At 47.8% G+C, this 19,945-nt stretch overlaps 1 protein-coding gene across 10 annotated transcripts in view; it reads right to left on the reverse strand.

Annotated features, from left to right (window-relative positions):
- The window catches only part of kiaa1109 (KIAA1109 ortholog), a 102,183-nt gene that overhangs the window by 34,423 nt on the left and 47,815 nt on the right, over nt 1–19,945 (reverse strand). For 9 of the 10 annotated variants that reach the window (XM_072707738.1, XM_072707740.1, XM_072707732.1 and 6 more), the window contains exons 36-53: nt 18,812–19,023; nt 17,421–17,572; nt 16,569–16,719; nt 15,000–15,152; nt 14,209–14,428; nt 13,724–13,872; nt 12,851–13,058; nt 12,131–12,289; nt 10,916–11,091; nt 9,143–9,318; nt 7,910–8,640; nt 7,299–7,547; nt 6,195–6,288; nt 5,468–5,518; nt 3,757–3,963; nt 1,838–2,076; nt 746–990; nt 519–624 (exon numbers count right to left, since the gene is read on the reverse strand). In XM_072707738.1, the coding sequence (XP_072563839.1) occupies nt 519–624; nt 746–990; nt 1,838–2,076; nt 3,757–3,963; nt 5,468–5,518; nt 6,195–6,288; nt 7,299–7,547; nt 7,910–8,640; nt 9,143–9,318; nt 10,916–11,091; nt 12,131–12,289; nt 12,851–13,058; nt 13,724–13,872; nt 14,209–14,428; nt 15,000–15,152; nt 16,569–16,719; nt 17,421–17,572; nt 18,812–19,023 (3,678 nt within the window). The remainder of the gene's footprint in view (nt 1–518; nt 625–745; nt 991–1,837; nt 2,077–3,756; nt 3,964–5,467; nt 5,519–6,194; nt 6,289–7,298; nt 7,548–7,909; nt 8,641–9,142; nt 9,319–10,915; nt 11,092–12,130; nt 12,290–12,850; nt 13,059–13,723; nt 13,873–14,208; nt 14,429–14,999; nt 15,153–16,568; nt 16,720–17,420; nt 17,573–18,811; nt 19,024–19,945) is intronic. The other variant, XM_072707733.1, reaches the window with a different exon arrangement.

A 19,945-nucleotide genomic window follows, 5' to 3' on the forward strand; every position in this document is an offset into this window, starting at 1 on the left:
ATAAACATGGCAAAACAAAAACATAAACGCAAATACGCAAATGGAAATTTTGCCCAATACTAATAACCGCATTTCTGTCTGATATTCCCGATCCGGATAACTGATGATTGTTATCTGGCTGACTTCCAAAGTACTCATGTAGTCAAACTGATGTCAGTCACTTTACTGCTTGAGATCTAGTGAATGTGATTAGAAATGACCTCATATAATGCAGGCAGTGAGACATCAGCAGAGTAGCACCAAAATGGGAGACTGCAGTGAGGTTCTAAGTGTGAAGGAACTGACAAAATCCCTTGTCCTCCACTATGAAAAATGGCTGATCGTCCAATGCAATATCTCCATTATATTGCAGTTTCGTATGTAGTGGTGTTGCTGATAACTTCAAATATTAACTAAATAACTTTGCATATTGACTAAAGTCTAAGTATCGGCCAGCAATATCGACCAAGACTGACACATTGGACCAATGGCAATGTTAAGCGATATATCATGGATCTTAGTTTGGAGTTTGGAGTAACCTGAGACTTTCTGGATGACTTCATTCACTTCCTTCATGAAGACCTTCTGCAAGAATACCAAGTGGTTGAGGAGATCGGTAGTCAGGTTGTGCTCAAATGAGCCGATCTGTAGGACAAACAGATGAATTGCATATTAGTCCATCAAACAATGAGACCAGAAGGGTTGTGCAAGAAAACAATATATGTCAATCTAATGGATCGTAAGTGAAAGGGTAAAGTGTCCTTACCTCTGCCTCACAGCGGAGATAGTTGCCCTGGAGATAATTGCCCTGCTTGGCAGGGCAATCATCAGCAGCCCAGGACTGGTCTAGATGGCTTTCCCGCTCCTCCATGATGTACTCCCCAGACATGGTGACCGGTGGCAGGGTGAGGGTGGCTGAGGAAGGGATGGTGGACATGTCCACTGGGGACACCTTGGACACAAACCTCAGTTTGTGGATTGGCAGCTCGAACGTGAACCGCGTCTGGGCGCCTAGACAAAAAGACACAACTAGGTGTATAAAATAGGTCCACGTTTTTGGGAGTCAGTGGAGCTGGACATCTCACACACACATCTGGACTACAAGGACCAATTTAGACCTCAAAATACCATCCTCAATGAAGCACCCAGGAAATGTCACAGTATATGAACACTGATCTGAGCAGAAACTTTCACCAAGCAGAGGGCTTGGTGATGGATAACTATCCATCACAATCGATTTTTGTCAAAGAACAAACACAACATCAGGAATCCACAAATTTGACATCTTAAAATTGCTGCTCTTCATGAATTCGTGACAAACTCAATACGAGAAAAAAAAAAAAGAAACATAAATAAAAATTATCCCCACAAAACCATTGCTTTGCAAACACTTTTATCCAAAGTGATGTATAATTGAGAAAGCAGGGTCAGCCAGTCCAGAACAATTGGGGTTAATGGTCTTGCTCAAGGGCCCAATGGTGACATCATTCTGCTGACCCTGGGATTTTAAATTCAATTCAATTCAATTCAATTCAATTCAATTATATTTGTATAGTGCATTTTCACAACATTGTCTCAAAGAGCTTTACGTTATCCCAAAGCCCCCAGTGAGCAAGACAGAGGCAATAGTGACAAGGATAAACCTTGGGAGGAACCAGACCCAAAGGGGGGCCCATCCTATATGGGCCGGCAGAAGACATCAAAATTAACAAGATGGTAAAATCCTTATTAGCCCAAATTTTATTGTGGTCAAATTCATTTCTAATTTGAACCGGCGACCTTCCCATCACAGGCACAGTGTTCTGAGCCGCTGAGCCATGCCCAGCTCAGGAAGTCACGGCCAGCGGAGGGCACGCACCGGTCATGCCATGGCTCTTCATGCGGCCCATCTTGTACTCGGCCTTGAGCGAGGGCAGCAGTGCCGCCCCGATGCTGATGCCGTCCAGCAGGGCGCTGAATTTCAGTACTATGGGCTTCTTCTCCAGCCCCTCGGGCAGTTGGGGGAACTCGTTGGCCTCCACCGGCGTCTGGTTCATGCTGGACGACGTCCGGTCTGACTGCTGGGGGGTGGACGTGTCCTCCCGGTTGGGCGGCGGCCTTGTGGGGGGGTGGGGGCATGGAATAGGGCAGTGATGTCAACGCGCAGGACTTGCTTTTAAGTAACACATCACAATGTCTACACCTCAGCAAATGTAACTCAGACTGTCCTACCATGGTCTTGTTATCTGCACTGCCCTCTGTCTATATGCACTGCCCTCTGTCTATATGCACTGTCCTCTGTCTATATGCACTGTCCTCTGTCTATATGCACTGTCCTCTGCCTATATGCACTCAGACTGTCCTACCATGGTCTTGTTATCTGCACTGCCCTCTGTCTATATGCACTGCCCTCTGTCTATATGCACTGCCCTCTGTCTATATGCACTGTCCTCTGTCTATATGCACTGTCCTCTGCCTATATGCACTCAGACTGTCCTACCATGGTCTTGTTATCTGCGCTGTCCTCTGTCTATATGCACTGTCCTCTGTCTATAAGCACTGTCCTCTGTCTATATGCACTGTGCTCTGTCTATATGCACTGTCCTCTGTCTATATGCACTGCCCTCTGTCTATATGCACTGTCCTCTGCCTATATGCACTGTCCTCTGTCTATAAGCACTCAGACTGTCCTACCATGGTCTTGTTATCTGCGCTGTCCTCTGTCTATATGCACTGTCCTCTGTCTATAAGCACTGTCCTCTGTCTATATGCACTGTGCTCTGTCTATATGCACTGTCCTCTGTCTATATGCACTGTCCTCTGTCTATATGCACTGTCCTCTGTCTATAAGCACTGTCCTCTGTCTATATGCACTGTGCTCTGTCTATATGCACTGTCCTCTGTCTAAATGCACTGTCCTCTGTCTATATGCACTGTCCTCTGTCTATAAGCACTGTCCTCTGTCTATATGCACTGTCCTCTGTCTATATGCACTGTGCTCTGTCTATATGCACTGTCCTCTGTCTATATGCACTGTCCTGCACCACTGTCTACTCTGTACTATTTGTCCTGTGTCATTGTTATTGTGAATTGTTGTGCATTGTTTTTATTTTACATATTTTACAATATTTACTGTTAAGTTTTTATAGTTCAAGTTCTTTGTTCTGGCTGGCTATGCTCTAAAGTAGGGGTGGGCAATATCCGCAAAGGGCCAGTGTGCAGCTTTTTGGGGTAACCTTTAGGTTGGCTGTTCAAACCCAGGTGTGAGGCCCCTTCAGCCAATCGGTCCTCTAATTATTAGTTTAATTAGGGAAAATCTGCATACCTAATGGCCCTTTCTGGATGAGACTGCCTACCGGTGCTCTAAAGAACCTAATTTTTGTTTCAATTTGTGGAATGACAAAGTGATTTTAAAAACACACTGGTTGACAACGATATGAGGGTCAGAAGGGAGCAAGGAGCCAGAACAGTGTAAGGGAGGAAATACAGATGGAACAAGTCTGGGAAAATGGTTTGGATAAATGGATGGATGGATGGATGGGGTTCAGGTTCAGGTTACTTTATTTGTACCCGTAGGTAAATTTAGTTTACAGGAGAAGAGTCAGCATCCACATAACCAGCAAACAACCCCATGCCTAAACCCACAAAGAAAAAATCAATAGATATATAAGTAAATAAAACCACACAAGACACAAGTATAATGGATGGATGGGTGGTGACTGACTGTGATTATGAAAACTGATAATACATATATTCTGAAAGCAGGGATGGAGCTAAGGAGGGGGCTGTGAGACTCACGCGGCAGCGGGCTGGCGGATCAGGTCCGAGATCTGCTTGGAGAGCTGGTGGGAGCTGCGGACCATCATGCTGTGCAGCGTGGCGGGATGCTGCGGGATGTTGATGATGATGGTGCCCACCTTGCACACTGCCGCGTTGTTGGTCTTGATGCCGCGCTGCGCGCTGTACAGCGCCTGCGACTTGGCGATGTTGCACTTCACCACCGTTCTGCAAGGCACAGCGGCCGGTCAGTGCCCAGCCCCCCCAAACTGGGCCGCCTCGGCCCACGGCCTTCTGGGATATGCTGCTACGCAATTACTCAGTATAGGCGGTTACCGCACCAACTCTAATTGGCTATGGCCACAGCTAGCAGAGGCTATTCTGGCCAATTAGCAAGCATTACATTAATTCTCCACATTCACCACCGACCACATTAATAAACAATGAAATTAACAATGAGAAGGGGAGACGTAGTGGCTGAGGTAATGGAAATATTAAGTTATGAAACAAGTCGGTAAAGGTAGCTCTAATGCAGGACCCTTGAGGAAAGTACATACCCTGAATTGCCCAGATCATGTATCTAGATAAATAGTGGGGAAAAAACTAAGTTTCTTTGGCTAAAGGTAACAAATAAATGATGAAACTTAAACATGCAGCTGAAGTCTACAATTCATAAGGCACAACATATCTGTCATTTTATTAAGCCGTTCACACTTATTCTCCGTGTGGTTATTGTGGTTTTGGATGTTCTACAGGACACTTACAAAAGTATTCAGACCTTCGTTTTCCTCTTTCTGTGGCATTACAAAGTGAGACATGCAAAAGCAACAGCCCATTTTAACAGAACATCCAGGGGAAGTCTGAACACGGTTGCAAGGACCTGCCAGAATACACCATGCTAAGGACAAAATGTAGCCCAGTAAGGTGGACCTCACCAACGAAGGACCCTCTAACCACAGTGACGAGACGAGACCACAGACATTAAAAAAACAGAACAGCTTCTTTGGACTAGTTTGAGCTGTGTGAGTGAGGAAACATTCAGCTGCTACAATGGGCTCTCTTCAGATACACGGGGACTGTACGGGGTCAGACACAGGACAGAGAGGCAACGAGAAACCTGACAGAGGGTAAAGGCCTGACTGGTGATATGGGTCTCCGTAACTGGGGACACAAGCCTGTCAGCTAGGAGCAAGTGTCAAGCAGGTGCATAATGCAAGGTTGATGGTACAGGTCACCAACCAGTCATTCATCTTAAGATACTAAGTCACTATTTATAAGTAAATAGTGTCGCACTGTAAGGTATACAAGTCACTATTTATGTAAATGTCTGAGCAACTAAACAGTGACATGAACAAGATGGCAACCTATCAGTCACTGTAACAACTGGGAAAGGTACGACAGTCTACTTGTGAGTCTTTGGTGGTATCGCATCCATAGGGGGCGCTATCTGTCCTTCTGCAGGGAGCCCCATCTCCCAAAGCTGGACTGAGTTCTGAAGGTCACCCGTTTTGGGGAAGCATCGTGTTAGGTGCACACTCGCGCCTCTGAGCACGTTATGGGCACACACTCACACACACACACACACACACACACACACACACACACACACACACACACACAGGCACACATGCACGCACACACATGTCAGCACAGAATGGAAGTTACACATCCAGGCTAGCCCCACTAGGGGGAGTTAGAGTGCAAGCCCTTGAATGCAGGATTGTCCACATACAGAAATTCTTGTTTTTCTGTGCTGGTAGGAGATGTAGGGAAATCCTCCAGTCTACGAAAGTATATAAAAAGAAATATAGAAAGAAGAGCAAATATCTGATGAGTATTCATGCAGAGGTACTTAGCAGACAGCATAGTCCAAAATATACAGCTTTTTCAGCTTGAGGTTACTATAAATTTTCTTGAAAAATCAACAAAATTGTACCAATATAGATATGGATGTTATTTAGTACCTTGTGAAATGCACAAAAAAACTACAGTTTTTTTTTATTTACCTCTAAGAGCAAGTATATCTTTTATAATGAAGTAATGACTGATTATTCAGTTATTCAGACTTCACTAAAATGCAATTACTGTGCATAAGCCCATTTAAACACAGAAACCTATAACTCCTATTCATTTTGGGATATGCTGCATTCCACCAGATTGTAACATGTAAAAATAAATGAATAAATAAATAATAGCTGTATTCACTGTTTCTCCATTGCAGGTGGCTTTAAAATTAAATTGTAATTAACTTTAAAAGTCCAATAATTAACAAGCTTTCATTTATGAGAGTAACTCATAAATCACTGTGAGATGGTCAATGAAATACAAGCATCAGATACTTTGAATGCATGCGGAATCCGGAAAGCAATTCTGTGAGGAGGTAAGGGAACGGAAACTGGAAGTTTCAGGAATGAATGGAATTAGCATCGAGCTCATTTCTGTGACAGATGAGCACTCACTGTATGTTCGGGGTTATGCCCTCCAGCAGAACGATGTTCACCCCCCCGATGTGTGCAGACGCGCACGTCTCCGTCATCTTCTGATGCAAGATATCTGAGGGAGGGAGGCAGGAAGGGAGAGGAAAGAGTGAGCGTTGGTCTACTGCCTGTCAGATCACCTGGACAACAACCAGACGCCCTTCTACTCCTCAAGGAGAAACAATGTCCAATTCAATGTATTTTTATGTACAACCATGGAAAAAAAGAAAGAAAGAAAAAGAAAGAAAGAAAGAAAGAAAGAAAGAAAGAAAGAAAGGTGACAGTAGAGGAGGGGAACCAAAAACGAACCCCTAACCCTCACCGTAACCTTAATGAGAGGGCATGCTAACATTATAGAAAAAGAACCCGGTTATGAATTACCTACGTAAATCAGAATAAACACCCCTTGCTCATTTGGCAAGAGGACTAAAATTTCTATGTTTAAAGGGGCAGTTCACCGCAATACTGATAAAGAAATGTTTTAGAGTGGTTGCAGTGCTGTCTATCCATCTAGGTTGTCCTGCTGGAAGTTGCCTAGTTTTGGCGATATTAGCCACTTTCATTTATCTAATTCCACATACCAAACGTATCAGTGCGCAGAAGATACAAACAGCCTGGCGATATCATCTCTGCAGTGATATGGTTGGTGTGTGGAGTTCCTGAATTAAACTGCTCACTGCAAAGTCTGTAGATTATATTGAGTAACTGGGTCATGAATTCTAGTGAGACAGTACTGTTGAATTTTTAAAATGCATTTTTTGGTGCTTTAAACACCACAGAAAGAATGCCATTCAGTCCCACTATATTCATATATATTACTAATGTCCATGTCTTGATTTAATGTTCTATCATTTAGATTGTATTCCATGGGATTAGCACCAAAAACCAAATGAAAAGAGTGCAAGGTATTAAAACCTTATAAAGAGAACCGTATAGGAGAACCTGTGGATCTACACTCCTAGGAAAGTTGTTATGGTTGTGAATAATACAAGTGGAAACCTGGGAAGTCCACCTCACAGTTGACCAAAAGGACAAGTGGGTTGATCTGAACTGCGTTTCCAATGAGGTCCCACAGGGGGCGCTCACCTTTCATTTTCTCCTTCAGTGTGAAGCTGCCATGAATCTTCTTGAGCTCAGCCTCCATGGTCAGGCCGCCAATATCAGCCTCCAGGTGGGTGCGGTTGACCATGCCCACGCCGAACACGATGAGTGTCACGTGCTGCGGCTCCGTGTTGCCAACACTGCGCCGCCGGCCTGGCCTGCCCGGGCTGGACGGCTCCTGCTCGTTCTCGAAGACCACGCGGCAGTTGCCGTCTGATGGACTACGCCCAACATCTATAAACAACAAATGCACAAGTAGATTGTGCCAGGCAAAGTACTACCAGTGAATCCATCTGTACAAAGAGGATGACCAGAAGAGTCACAGGGGAACTACATCTACCTAAAGTATACTTGCTTCAAAAATCAGTATAAGTATCTCTTATCCTTCTCAAAGAGAAGTGCCAAATGCTATTTCTGTAAGGCTACTCATGGTTATGAAGGTCTCATGATGTTACTGAGGTCCATGAACTGTTATGAAGGTCTTACTTGCCTACTTACCCGAATTTGGAAAGGGGATACCTGGGGTTAGACACAAGCTACCGGTCACTGACGTTCCACCAGGTATTCCTGAAGCTCCAGGTTTACTGAATCCCTACCTGCAAGGCAGTTCTCGGGGGAAGTAGTCTCCAGGATGCCCGTGGGGTCCGAGATAAGAGAGTAGAAGTTGAGTAGCTTGTACATGTTCTGCCAGCACTCGGCCGAGGGCTCGCTCTGCTCTGACACGGTGATGGAGTCGGAGTCATCCATCTGAACAGCAGTGTGGTCGGCAGCATCGCGGGAGCCCTTGCGCGACACCCTGGAGGTCCGGCGCTCGGGGCGACCCAGGGAGCCCCTGGCGCGAGCTTCCCTCCGGCCCAGCGTGTCCAGGCCAGGCCCACTGATCCCGGCAACACCACGCTTGTTCTTGAGGTTGCCGGCCCGGATGGTGCCGTTGAGGCTACCGCGAGAGCTCCGGCTGAAGTCAGAGGAGCGGAAGTCACGTGGAGCGCGAGCTTTGAAGGTTGGTGTGGGGGAGGCCGAGCCGGCTGTGTAGCGGCTCAGCTTGATGTCGGTCTGCGTGGCCTTGATGTCGTCGACCATGGTGCTGAACTGGTGCACTAGGCGCACCAGCGCCATGTCCACGTGCTGGCTGATGGACTGGCAGGAGATGGTGAAATTACAGTGGAAGGTGTTGTAGTGGCGCCGATTGAGGTCGTGAAATGAAAGGGCGCTGGTGGAGTTCTGTGGCGTGCTCATTGACTTCTCCATGGCCACCGTGTTCAGGCTGAACGTCTCGATCATGAGAGCCGGTTTGAACTCCAGGGGAGGGAGGTTCACTGCTCCTGGCCTAAAAACGGCACCCAGTAAGACTAAGCAAATGTGAAATAGGCCGCAGAATTTCAGTTTTCAAGATGACTCATAAACTTTAGATATCTCAGCTGGAAGTATCTCCAGTCATAACATTCTGTCTTAACAACAACAACAACAACAAATTAATTTTTGTATAGCGCATTATCACAACATTACATCGTCTCAAAGCGCTTTACAGCATCCCCACCCAAAGCCCCCAGTGAGTAAGCCATAGGCGACAGTGGCAAGGAAAAACTCCCTAGAAGGAAGAAACCTTGGGAGGGACCAGACTCAAAGGGGGAGCCCATTCTCCAGGGGCCGGCAGGGAGAGTCAAATACAGTAAAATTTGAGACACAAACGGGGAGCATGGGGGAGATGACAAGCCGATGCCAATGTTCCCTCCAATCGCCAGGCAACCAGAATCTGCTCTAAAGTACAGAGTGAAGTAAAAGCAAGAAACTAACAGTGCAATTTGCATTTAAACGCTAGTATGGCCCACCTTCTGGACCGCTTGTGCTTCCTCTCTTTAGAAGTGTCTGAGTCCACAATGTCCGCCCGCAAGCACTCCAGGGTCCCAGAGAAGGAGAGATGCTCGCCAAAGTACATCTTGTAACTCAGCGGCGTGGCGTCCTGGGATTGGATGCCAGTGTGGCTAAGCAGGGGCTTGAAGACCACCTGTGTGGGCAAGGATACCAACCCTCAGGTCATTCATCACAGACATTCCTATTGTAACCAGTGAGAGCTCCAGGAAGTGTGGACTAAGGCTGCATCCACTCCACACAATTAAAAAAAATGTATATATAAAAATAAGTGCGATTGTAAAGTGTTTTTCGGCTTGAAAAAAAATGAGTTACATTGTTGGTTTACACCAAAAAAGGCATTTGCTCTCTTGCTGTTGGATCTAGAAGTGTATTTATAAGTATGTTTACTTTAGTTTCATTAGATAGATATGCTTACTAAAACCAACCCCTCCAAGTCTCAATATGTTTCAATATGATTTTCACGTGACGTTAAATAATTCGAGTACTGGAACACTGCAATTATTCGTTTCTCCTCCACTTCGTTAAGCGGTTTGGTTTCCAAGTTGCCTATTCTACCCGTCACAAAGCAAAGATTATATCTGACTGGATGCTGCTTTGCTAGAGGTCAAAGTTCAACTAACTTGAACTTTTAGCGCCGTGACGAAGCGGCGAAGGCTGGGAGGCACTCGGCGCATGCTGAGGTGCCACTGTCATCCAACGGTGCAAAAAAGGGCCTTAAGGAGGGGCTAAAGGGGGAGGGCCTTAAGTAGGGGCTAAAGGGGGAGGGCCTTAAGTAGGGGCTAAAGGGGGAGGGCCTTAAGGGGGAGGGCCTTAAGGAGGGGCTAAAGGGGGAGGGCCTAAAGGGGGAGGGCCTTAAGGAGGGGCTAAAGGGGGAGGGCCTTAAGGAGGGATTAAAGGGGGTGGGCCTTAAGGAGGGGCAAAAGGGGGAGGGCCTTAAGGAGGGACTAAAGGGGGAGGGCCTTAAGGAGGGACTAAAGGGGGAGGGCCTTAAGGAGGGACTAAAGGGGGAGGGCCATAAGGAGGGACTAAAGGGGGTGGGCCTTAAAGAGGGGCTAAAGCGGAGGGCCTTAAGGAGGGGCTAAAGGGTGTGGGCTGGAGGAGGGGCTAAAGGGGGAGGGCCTTAAGTAGGGGCTAAAGGGTGTTGGCTGGGGGAGGGGCTAAAGGGGGAGGGCCTTAAGGAGGGGCTAAAGGGTGTGGGCTGGGGGAGGGGCTAAAGGGGGAGGGCCTTAAAGAGGGGCTAAAGCGGAGGGCCTTAAGGAGGGGCTAAAGGGTGTGGGCTGGAGGAGGGGCTAAAGGGGGAGGGCCTTAAGTAGGGGCTAAAGGGTGTTGGCTGGGGGAGGGGCTAAAGGGGGAGGGCCTTAAGGAGGGGCTAAAGGGTGTGGGCTGGGGGAGGGGCTAAAGGGGGAGGGCCTTAAGGAGGGACTAAAGGGGGAGGGCCTTAAGGAGGGGCTAAAGGGGGTGGGCTGGGGTAGGGGCTAAAGGGGGAGGGCCTTAAGGAGGGGCTAAAGGGGGTGGGCTGGGGGAGGGCCTTAAGGAGGGACTAAAGGGGGAGGGCCTTAAGGAGGGGCTAAAGGGGGTGGGCTGGGGTAGGGGCTAAAGGGGGAGGGCCTTAAGGAGGGGCTAAAGGGGGTGGGCTGGGGTAGGGGCTAAAGGGGGAGGGCCTTAAGGAGGGGCTAAAGGGGGTGGGCTGGGGGAGGGGCTAAAGCCAGGCTAAAATGTCAGGTGCATACCTGCGCGTCAGCCAGCTGCACAGCGGCAGGGCACTGGTTGCCCTCCTCAGCGTCGGCGGCCTCATCCTGGCTGCTGCTGTGCTGCGATGGTGTGCCGTCCAGCGTGTTCTGGTCGCTGGAGAGCACCGTGTTGAAGTCCGACGCCGACGGGATGGTGGGGAGATTGCATGTGACACCTGGATGGGGCGGGGCCAGAAAGGGTTACTGGGTTACCGGCAGCTACTATTGATAAGCACGCCACTCGTCCTATCAGTGCTCAGCCCGCCCACATGGCGCCCTGTGATTGGCAGCATGGAAGGATATCTGACCCTGCAGGAGCCTCAATTGGAGCATAGCAGATACTTTCACTTAAATCATTCAAGCCCAACTGGACATTAATAAACTGTGCAAGAAAGCCAGGGATAATATATATAACACAGCAGAGAAATGAGTCTGACAGCTCTTTCTGTATCAGCTCCCGGTTATAATTATAGACGAGCATTGCTGGCTCTGTGTTCCTGTTAATTAAAATCCCAGAAACATATTGATGGATCATTCATTAATTCAATGAAAGAGCAGAAACACTGACGATGACTTTCCATAAGAAGGAGGCTCCAGGTGGCCATAAATCAGACGGAACTGAGTAATGAAGCTTCCCCCGAGAGCAGGCACTGCGGCATCATGGGAAGCCGAACTGAGAGCAATGGGATGGCCAGTCAGTGGGAAGCTACAACCATCTACCCGTCTTCTGAGTGGCAAGCAAAGGTCGGCTTCATCACGAATTTCAACTGAACTAAATCTCTCGCTCCATGCCAGTTTACAGACAGGAACTATGAGCTGACCTAAGGAGTGCTCAGAGTAATCGTACCAAACTTGGCGTAATCTGAAGATTCTTCAGCAAGACTCGGCGAAGGCGTGCAGACCTGGAGGTTCAGAAACTTTACCTAAGCTGACCAGTTTCTTCACCTCGAACAATGAAATGCTTGATGAGGACGCAGCAAACCTCACAAACACAGATGACAGCCGCCCAAAGTGCCATTTTCAATGGGGTTACATAAACATGAAAAGCGTCCCTGAGTCTCTGCCCTGCAGGGCGTGACGCTCTCTGCCTCATGCCCAATGCCTCGTGAGCATCTCCAGGCTACCCCTGTACTGGATAATCAGATAAGCAATACCGACATGTTTCAGCTTCAGCTTCTCCAGTCACGACTGCTAACGTGCACGGAATACACTCACCGGTGTGTGTGCTGTTGTGCTGCCACCTGGTGGCGGGTGAGTCCTGCGCGTGCCCTCCTCTGCTGCCCACAGCGTGAGACATCCAGTTGTAGAAGCTGACGGAGGAGGGCTCGGACAGCAGGGGGTGCTCTGTGAGCATATCTGAGCCCGCTGCATTACCTGCGGGGGGGGGGGGGGGCGGAGGGGTTGTAGATGGCCTTAAACACATTCCGTCAGATGCTGAGTGTATATAAGTGTCAGACCCACAAAAGAGGTACTGTAATTACTTTCACAGTCACAATAGATCCCCATATACACTTTCTGTAAAATAACTGAATATTTGATCTACTTTGGCAGAACCATTAACATCAACCGTTCCATTAACATTTGCATCATCAAGCAGAGACCTTCGCCTGTATAGACCCTCTGAAGAGGCCATTTATTTAAAAGAATAATGACTCAGCCAGTCCTGATTAATCACCCCAAGAAACTTGTTACTTGCGTGTGTAGCTGAATGACTAATTCGTTAATACTGTCCTGTTTTATTTACTTACCGCTAATTACAGGTAATTTATTTCCACCTTCCCAAGGAATTTAGGATGAATTTCAGCACGGATACATTTTAGAACTACACTCTGGTCTATACTCGGAATTTACCAAGGAAAACTCAGGACAGAAATCTGAATGATGCTTTAGCCACGCTGCCCCCTGCAGGCCATTCCCCCCCGGCATGCGGCCTACCCCCGCGCGTCAGAGAGCTGCTCCTTTGTGGTGTGCCCTCCAGTAGATTGTGCAGGCTGGGGAAGCTGCCCGTCAGGTAGCTGAGCAGGCTCTCCTTGCGGGGGCTGTCCTTAGGCTGGGCCAGGGGCGGGGGCCGACCCACGTGGGCTGGGGAGTCGGCCGCGGTGTCGCCACTGGTGTAGCTCAGGGACTGGTACGGGTGCGAGCCCTGGGCGGCAAGGGCGATACGCAAGTCTCAGTGTGTACCTCACTTCCTGTTAATAAATACCTCACTTCCTGTTAATGTGTACCTCACTTCCTGTTAATGTCCCAGTGCCCCTGACTTACTATCATTGCAATATAAACCACAGGAAGCAGCCAGTGTGTTTCACAGCGGGACCCCCAAAATCTGCTGCTTTGGGAACCATGGCTTCAGTTATCTATGGTTTACCGTGGCCCAAAAACGTTAAACGGAGGGTGACAAGACAATAACCTATGATATAAGATATGAAATTCCACATTGATGTTAAAATGTTGTGTACAAGATCATTTTCATTGCTCCATCGTCTTTTGAGCGTTAAGCCATAATATCAGAATCCCGTTCATTCGTGAGAGAGTGCGAGACCACAAACACGTAATTTTTATTACATAATATTGTTAGAATTGCTTCATTTTATTATTAATTATTACTGTTGATGTTGTACTGTGCGTAATTTACAAATTACACTTTCTCTTAGGTATGTATGTACATGAAAAACAAGTTATACATGTATATGATGTTCACTGCTATCCTTGGTAGGTCTAGGAATGCATCCCCTATGGAAAAGAGTGAAAGGCTGATACACACAGCCCAACATCTACACAGAGACTTTCATGTAACGAGGAAAAACAGACCTTGATCCTGAGAGCAGACTCGCTGTGGGTGTGCGACTTGGAGAGCTTTCTCATAATTTCCACCCCACTGACAGGCCCAGAGTTGCCCCCACTTTGGGGAGGGCGATTACAGGCCCCTTCCAGCAGCATGGTGTGTTCACTCACTGCAGCTACAACAGAGGTTTAGAGTTACACATCCATGCACAATTTCTGTAGAAATGCAGAGATTTACTTGGTACATCAGCAGAGCCCATACTCCTGTGAGTTTACTCATACATTCGATACCTACAGTACTCCAAAAAAGCCCATACTCCTGTGAGTTTACTCATACATTCGATATCTACAGTACTCCAAAGGAGCTCATACTCCTGTAGGTTCACTCATACAATCAACACCTACAATACTCCAAAGAATCTCATACTCCTGTGGGTTTACTCATATGTTGCTACTTCAAACATACTGTTGTACTCTCACAGTGTTCCAGGTATTACGATGGCAGTACTGACCTGCATCAAACTCAAACTCGGCTCCATCAGCGCTGGTGTCGCTCTGCAGGCCCGGCCCGCCGTCAGGATGGGGTGAGGGCTCGCTGGGCTTGGGCGGCTGGGCGGGCCGCATCAGCCCCACTGCCTTAAAGCCCTGGGTCACCACGATGAACTTCATCCACTGGCGAGCCAGTGCCACCAGCCCCTTCTTCAGAGTCACCAGAGCGGGCAGCCCGTCATTCTGCAGGGGGGGGGGGGGGGTAGAAATTCCTTAGTCCACTCAGACAGATACACACCTTCTTGGGGTGTCTTGAGGACCAACAAAATATTGAATCTCCCATAATCGAAACTTGTGTGCATGATTCAAACATTCGTCCCTTTCTCCCATTATTTCCTTAATGGGGGGGGGGGTGTTATTTTACCCCCCCCCCCCCCCCCCCCAAAGATGTTTCAAAAACTAGTGAGTGCAGTCAGAAGATCATAACCAGCTAGCTGTTTAGCAGAACACGCCTCAGCATCTCCTAAATCAGGAGCAGACTGACTTTATTGAAATACTGAGAGGTTAACTAGTGAGGCCATTTCTGGTAAATACAAAAAAGGAGGTTTTATGCAAGATTATGGAAGAAAAACAGCTGAATGGGAACAGAACCAGGTCAGGTAGGCGTAAGCTTGCGTGTGGTATAAGACAAAATGTGTGTGTGTGTGTGTGTATGTGTGTGTGTGCGTGTCTGTGGGGGTATGTGTGTGTGTGTGTGTCTGTATGGGTATGTGTGTGTGGGTGTTGGTTTCATGAAGAGGGACGCCTGTGTCACCATGGTGGCCTCCTCGATGACGCCGTAGTCGGCCTGCTGCAGGTAACGGTGCAGGATGTTGCAGAGCAGGCAGGACGGGCTCTCGTGCAGGTACCGCGCCCGCTTGCTCACTCGGTTGTACTTGCTGCGGATGGGGATGTGGATGCTCTTCTTCTGTGGGGGGGCAAGAGGCGCAAGCTGGGTTCAGGGTGACGCCATGTCGCCGAGAATAGAGCGCAGGAAGTGAGGCCGACGTCTGAGTGCACAGATCCACAAAGGAACATTCCAGAGGCTATTTTGAGGGGCTAACGTTGTTGCACCGGTGCGTGACAGGGGAGAGGGGACTCTGGTGGCCAATCAGGTTTCAGCTGACCCCTCCTCTGTATACAGCCCTGAATAAAACCCTCTAAGCTACACAGATGGGATATCAGAGAAAAAGACATAAAGATAAATATCAGAAAATACTGGTGCTGGTAACTGTATTGATTAATTTTCACATCCCTGTGGGTAAAACAGGGATACCCTTGACCTGGAGGGCTGAGCTGCACAGGCTTTGTAAACATTTTAACTAGAAAAATCTAGAATATAGAAAAAACTATGTCTGTTCAGATCAGATGTAACGTGGAGGTTTGTATGCTCTTCATGCAGGAACTAGGGCATGTGCAGAATGATATGGGCACAGACAAAACACGTGAATTCCTGTAAGGGCCGGTTTATATTCTACGTGTGCAATGCATGCATTAATGCGTGTTCCCCTGCATGCATTAATGCGTGTTCCCCTGCATGCACTGATGCGTGTTCCTCTGCATGCACTAATGTGTGTTCCCCTGCATGCATTTATGCGTGTTCCACTGCATGCATTTATGCATGTTGTCACTACGCAAGTGGTGCTGCTTCCCATACCTGCACGCGTAGTTTATGTCAATCTGGAGGATTAAAAGTGCAACCGGAGGCTCCATCTTTCCAGTCTTACTCGTTTATTTGAGTGTGTCATGACATGTTCTGCACTCACTGCCTCCACAATGAGTTGCTAATTTTGTAACACATTTTCTATATTCTAACCACTGCTCTACATCACACTGGCACTTCACTTTGCCACATATTACTTTACTCCCTGATGTTGAGTGCTGCATTATTTGTTATTAGATATCGTTAGTAGTTAGTATACCATACTTAGTATCACGGCTGAATGATATGGGAAAAAAATCCATCTTTTACAATAAATACTGCAATATTTACAAAGCATATAAAGCAAAAAAAACTGTTCAAAATAAATCAATGTCTTACAGACACGTATATGAGTGATTTAAACATCAAGGAGGAAAATGATTAGGATTGGGTAGGGGGACACATGCTGAGTTCATGCAAAAGTAGCTTTGGTAAACTTTAAACTAATGTACGTTTTTTCCCTACAACAATAAAAATGTTCGTTGCTCTCAGCGAATTTTATCACCAAGATTTCTAAATACTGTACAGTATATATTTTAATAGATGATGGAGCCCCCTAGTGGCTGCTGGGCTCCAAGCAGCCGTTTAGTTTGCTTAGGAGGCATTTTTAGGGGGCGTGGTAATAGCAGCGTGACCTCTGACCTCTAGGGCCTCCGTCATGATGCAGCCCATGACGGCACAGATGCGCAGCGTGGATTCGGTGTCCAGCTTGCAGAGGGACGACTTCAGCTGGTCCACGGGCACGAGCCAAGCACCGATGCCGGGTGTGGCCGTGCTCAGGAGGTTCAGCTGCCTGCCAACGACAACACACTGTGCTCAGGAGTGTGGGAGACAGCTGATAATCCAATCACTCTGCAGGATGGAGTGGGCTACAGGTGGGGCTTACTGTGGGGGGCGGAGTTTAGCTTTGGTATAGAAATGGACATGGATTTGATCTCATAATGGAAAATACAGTCCACATTTTTGCTCCCTCCCAGCTCGTAGCCAATCAGGAACGCCGAATACCTGGTACAGGTGTGCTAGGAGTTAAGAGGAACCAAAAACGAGGACTGTCCAGGGTTCCCCAAGGACTGGGTTGGGAAACACTGCCCTAGTGAATCTCAACATGATCTTACTATAAATATTATGACTATAACATTATCAGTAGTATTGCATCTACCTTAACCGTAACCCTGGGGTGGGGAACCTGTTCCATGGAGGTCTGGTGTGGGTGCAGGTTTTTGGGATGACCTCTCAATCAGCCAATAATAAAACAATGTTTCTCACCTCCAGTCGTGGGGACCCACTGTGATTGGCTGATTTAGAGGCCATCCCAAAAACCCGCACCGGCCCTCCATGGATCAGGTTACAGACTGGGGTCATGGGTGCAATGGGAGAATATTAATTAAGGGGAGTATGGGTGGGGCTTCCTGTAGGAGGCAGAGTTTAGGCCAGGATCTAGCTGTCAGTGGACTGATTGGCATCACATGTGTGGTTCTGCGTGGGTGAAGGTACCTGGAGAAGGCCTGAGCGGGGGAGCGGACGTTGGTGGGTGCAGCGAAGCTGAACCAGATCTCCCTGATGGTCAGCTTCATGCTGCTGGAGTCGGGGGGCGGCGGCATGAGGGGGAGGTCCTTCTTCAGCTCATCTGACTCCACCCCTTCATCCTACAGGATACAGCAGGGAGCCAATCAGGTTCAGCGAGACGATCATCATGCACAACAGACGAAACTGATTCTCACACCTAGTTAATATAGTACTTGCTTGAGATAGAAGATGTGCGACAATCCATTAATGATGAACAAATGTGAGACCAGTTTGTAACTAACACTTTATTTGTGGTTAACTAATACATAAGTAATAGCATAATACTACATTATTTGTTTCCCCTCAAATAAAATGTTACCCAAACAGCTATGTAAAACTTTTGGAAAAACATTTATGAAAACAGACCAGACAGCCAACACATTCACTGGGCAGAAGCTTGTATCCATTTATTGAGAAATCAGAGGCAGACAGTCCCTGGGGCCACTTGGGGTTAAGGGCCCAGAAGAGAAAACACTCTGCCAGCCCTGAGATCTGAACCGGCGACCTTCCGGCTGCCCCTGGAGGGTCCTGACAGAGACATTTAAGGCCTCAGACAGGAAACGTTTTTGAGGGCATGAGGAGACACGTAATGTACAAGCAGAAATAGGAGAAGAAAGGTTGCTTCGGTATGTCTGACGAAAATGTACTGTGTAAATGTCCATCCAATCATCCATCCATTCATCCAATCATCCATCCATTCATCCAATAATCCATCCATCCATCCAATCATCCATCCATCCATCCAATCATCCATCCATCCATGTGTAAATGTTTACATGTTTATTATTCAAATGTTTCACGTAGAAAACCATCTAGACCCATATACCCCTTCAGGCCTAACAGTTACACTGATACATTCAGCTACACACAAGTATACCAACGTAGACACTAAACTATTTTCTGGTACTTTTTTCCAGTTTTTACAAAAGCAATCCTTTGAAATTCAGGAACAAACGCAGCCTGAATGCCCGCTCTCATTTTAAAGGAGCGACAGGCACCTTAAACTCTAAATAGTGAATATCAATTGAAACTTCAGAGAGAGATTTCAGATGAACTTAAACACTAGAAATGAAATTGGCTTGTTTATCAGTGAAGTGTGAAGTATCTGTTGAGGAGGCGGATCAGAGGGACTCACAGTGACCCCGCATCTGTAACACAAAGTCCACTTCATTGCAGTTCTAATGAGCTGCTTTGTTAGGTGAGGATGTATTGATTAGCCCGGACCCGACAGCAGCGGGGTGCGTTAATTACAGAGGCTGGGGGCCGTGGGGGACCAGCTGCGGGCTTTGAAAGGTGTTTAGGGGCGGGCCCTGACCCACCTGCTCATCCGAGTCGGAGTTGCCGTTGACGTCGTCCGATGGGCTGGTCGCGTCGCGTGGGAAGTCGTCCTCGGACACATCGGTGCTGTAACCGCTGCCCGGCTGGGAGCCGGTGGAGCCATTGGGCTTGGAGGACCCCGTCTTCCCGTTGCCGTCCGCCTTGCCCATCACGCTGAAGGCGCTGTACAGCACGGCCCCAGACTGGCGCCCCCCTGTGGCAAATAAACAACACTTTCTTAGAGCAGCGTTTGATAGCCGTAGGTGTGCGACTTCACCAGGATGAGTTTTTCCAGTAAGACACTCAATCTAAAAGATGATACACTGTACAGTAGCACATCTGACAGGCGCCCTCCGGTGGCACACAGGAGACACTTTCTTAGAGCAGCGTTTGATAGCCGTAGGTGTGCGACTTCACCAGGATGAGTTTTTCCAGTAAGACACTCAATCTAAAAGATGATACACTGTACAGTAGCACATCTGACAGGCGCCCTCCGGTGGCACACAGGAGACACTTTCTTAGAGCAGCGTTTGATAGCCGTAGGTGTGCGACTTCACCAGGATGAGTTTTTCCAGTAAGACACTCAATCTAAAAGATGATACACTGTACAGTAGCACATCTGAGAGGCGCCCTCCGGTGGCACACAGGAGACACTTTCTTAGGGCAGCGTTTGACACCTACGGTAGCCACAGGACTCCAGCCACATCCCCTGAATGAGTTTTTCAGGTAAGACAACCAAATGATTCAGAACAGGGTGATACACGTTGCTGATTCACTTTCCATTTGTATTTTTCCTCACATGAAAAGCAGTTAATCCACTTATGAGTTTATGAAACACAGCAGAGTCCTCCCACTCAGTCCATCCTGACCTGAATGCCTCCCCGCACTAAAAACATCTGCCCCCTATTCTGCACAGATCCCACCTCCTCTGAATTACCCCTATTTAGTGCCCTTCTCGGTGGTGAATGCCCCCTAATTAGTGCCCTTCTCGGTGGTGAATGCCCCCTAATTAGTGCCCTTCTCGGTGGTGAAGGCCCCTAATTAGTGCCCTTCTCGGTGGTGAATGCCCCTAATTAGTGCCCTTCTCTGTGGTGAATGCCCCCTAATTAGTGCCCTTCTCGGTGGTGAAGGCCCCT

The sequence above is a fragment of the Paramormyrops kingsleyae genome, chromosome 25 (assembly GCF_048594095.1).
Source record: "Paramormyrops kingsleyae isolate MSU_618 chromosome 25, PKINGS_0.4, whole genome shotgun sequence".
Taxonomy (NCBI): domain Eukaryota; kingdom Metazoa; phylum Chordata; class Actinopteri; order Osteoglossiformes; family Mormyridae; genus Paramormyrops; species Paramormyrops kingsleyae.